The sequence below is a fragment of the Mastomys coucha genome, unplaced genomic scaffold, assembly GCF_008632895.1.
Source record: "Mastomys coucha isolate ucsf_1 unplaced genomic scaffold, UCSF_Mcou_1 pScaffold22, whole genome shotgun sequence".
Lineage (NCBI taxonomy): Eukaryota > Metazoa > Chordata > Mammalia > Rodentia > Muridae > Mastomys > Mastomys coucha.
Genome location: NW_022196905.1, coordinates 155,123,034 through 155,124,276, shown reverse-complemented (window position 1 = coordinate 155,124,276; position 1,243 = coordinate 155,123,034). Strand labels below are relative to the sequence as shown.

The window sequence follows — 1,243 nt, the reverse complement described above, 5'->3', positions numbered from 1 at the left end:
CGTCTACAGACCTACTGTGACACAGGAACAGCGTCTACAGACCTACTGTGACACAGGAACAGCGTCTATAGACCTACTGTGACACAGGAACAGTGTCTACAGACCTACTGCTAGCACTTGTAATTCCCCTGTCCACTCAAACACAGAACAGAAGCAACACCAACTGAATGAAGCATGTCAGGAAGGCAAGCAAGCACACTGCCCCGAACAAGGGGACTGCCGAGTGTATCCAGTCACCTCACCCTCAGGACACTGCTGCCCTGTCCCTCCAAAGCATTAAATGTACACATCACACAATGGCTCAGGCAGGTGAAGGGGCTTACATGGCTAGTCTGACTCCCAGAACCCACATACAAGTGGAGAGAACTGACTTCACGTGTGCCATGCCACACACACCAGCCCACAACATATGCACAAAGTAATAAAGCACAGCTTACAAGTTAGGCAGAAGACTGTCACCACACAGCTGGCTAGATACCATGGTACACAGCATCCTACATCACCCCAGCAAACCTGAGGTGGCTCACACCCAACAGCAGTGCTGCACAGGCAGGCAACTCCTGCCTCTCACTCTTGTGTTATAAAATGATGGTTCATTCTTTTTTAGACGTGTGTGTGCGTGTGTGTGCGTGTGTGTGCGTGTGTGTGTGTGTGTATATACACTGCTTTATTATGTGAGGTGCTTTTCCTGCATGTACATCTGTGTACAATGTGTATGCAGTACCCACAGAAGGCAGCATTAGATACCCCAGGATTGCAGTTAACAGGTAAGCTGCCATGTGGATGTGTATATGAACTTGGCCCTCTGAGCCGCTGCACCATCTCTCCAGCCCTGCCTGCCATTCCTAAGGAAGCCTGTTGACTTTGTGGTTTCCTTTTAGTATACAATGAGCTTCATGTTTAAAACAGTATTTCCCCTTTTCTCCCATTTAAAAAAAAAAAACTAATTAAAAGTAAAAACTGGTTGGTGTACCTGTCGTAACTCTTGGACTTCATCCTTTAATGCATACACCGTATCCACGAGGCTCCTGAAACCGGAGAGCGAATAAGTATAAGAAAGACAGTGGTGAAGACCAAAATGTGGACACTTCATTCCTTCTTAAAAGGGGGACAAAATACCCACGGGAGGAGTTGCAGAGACTGAAGGAAGGACAAGCCAGCCTGACAGAACTGTCTCTGAGAGGCTCTGACAGTACCTGACTAATACAGAAGTAGAGGCTCACAGCCATCCATTGAACTGAGT

At 47.4% G+C, this 1,243-nt stretch overlaps 1 protein-coding gene across 10 annotated transcripts in view; it reads right to left on the bottom strand.

The window, feature by feature from the left end:
- Positions 1-1,243, bottom strand: part of Arhgef7 (Rho guanine nucleotide exchange factor 7) — a 113,985-nt gene that overhangs the window by 4,869 nt on the left and 107,873 nt on the right. For all 10 annotated transcript variants that reach the window (XM_031339061.1, XM_031339064.1, XM_031339057.1 and 7 more), the window contains one exon: positions 974-1,028. In XM_031339061.1, the coding sequence (XP_031194921.1) occupies positions 974-1,028 (55 nt within the window). The remainder of the gene's footprint in view (positions 1-973; positions 1,029-1,243) is intronic.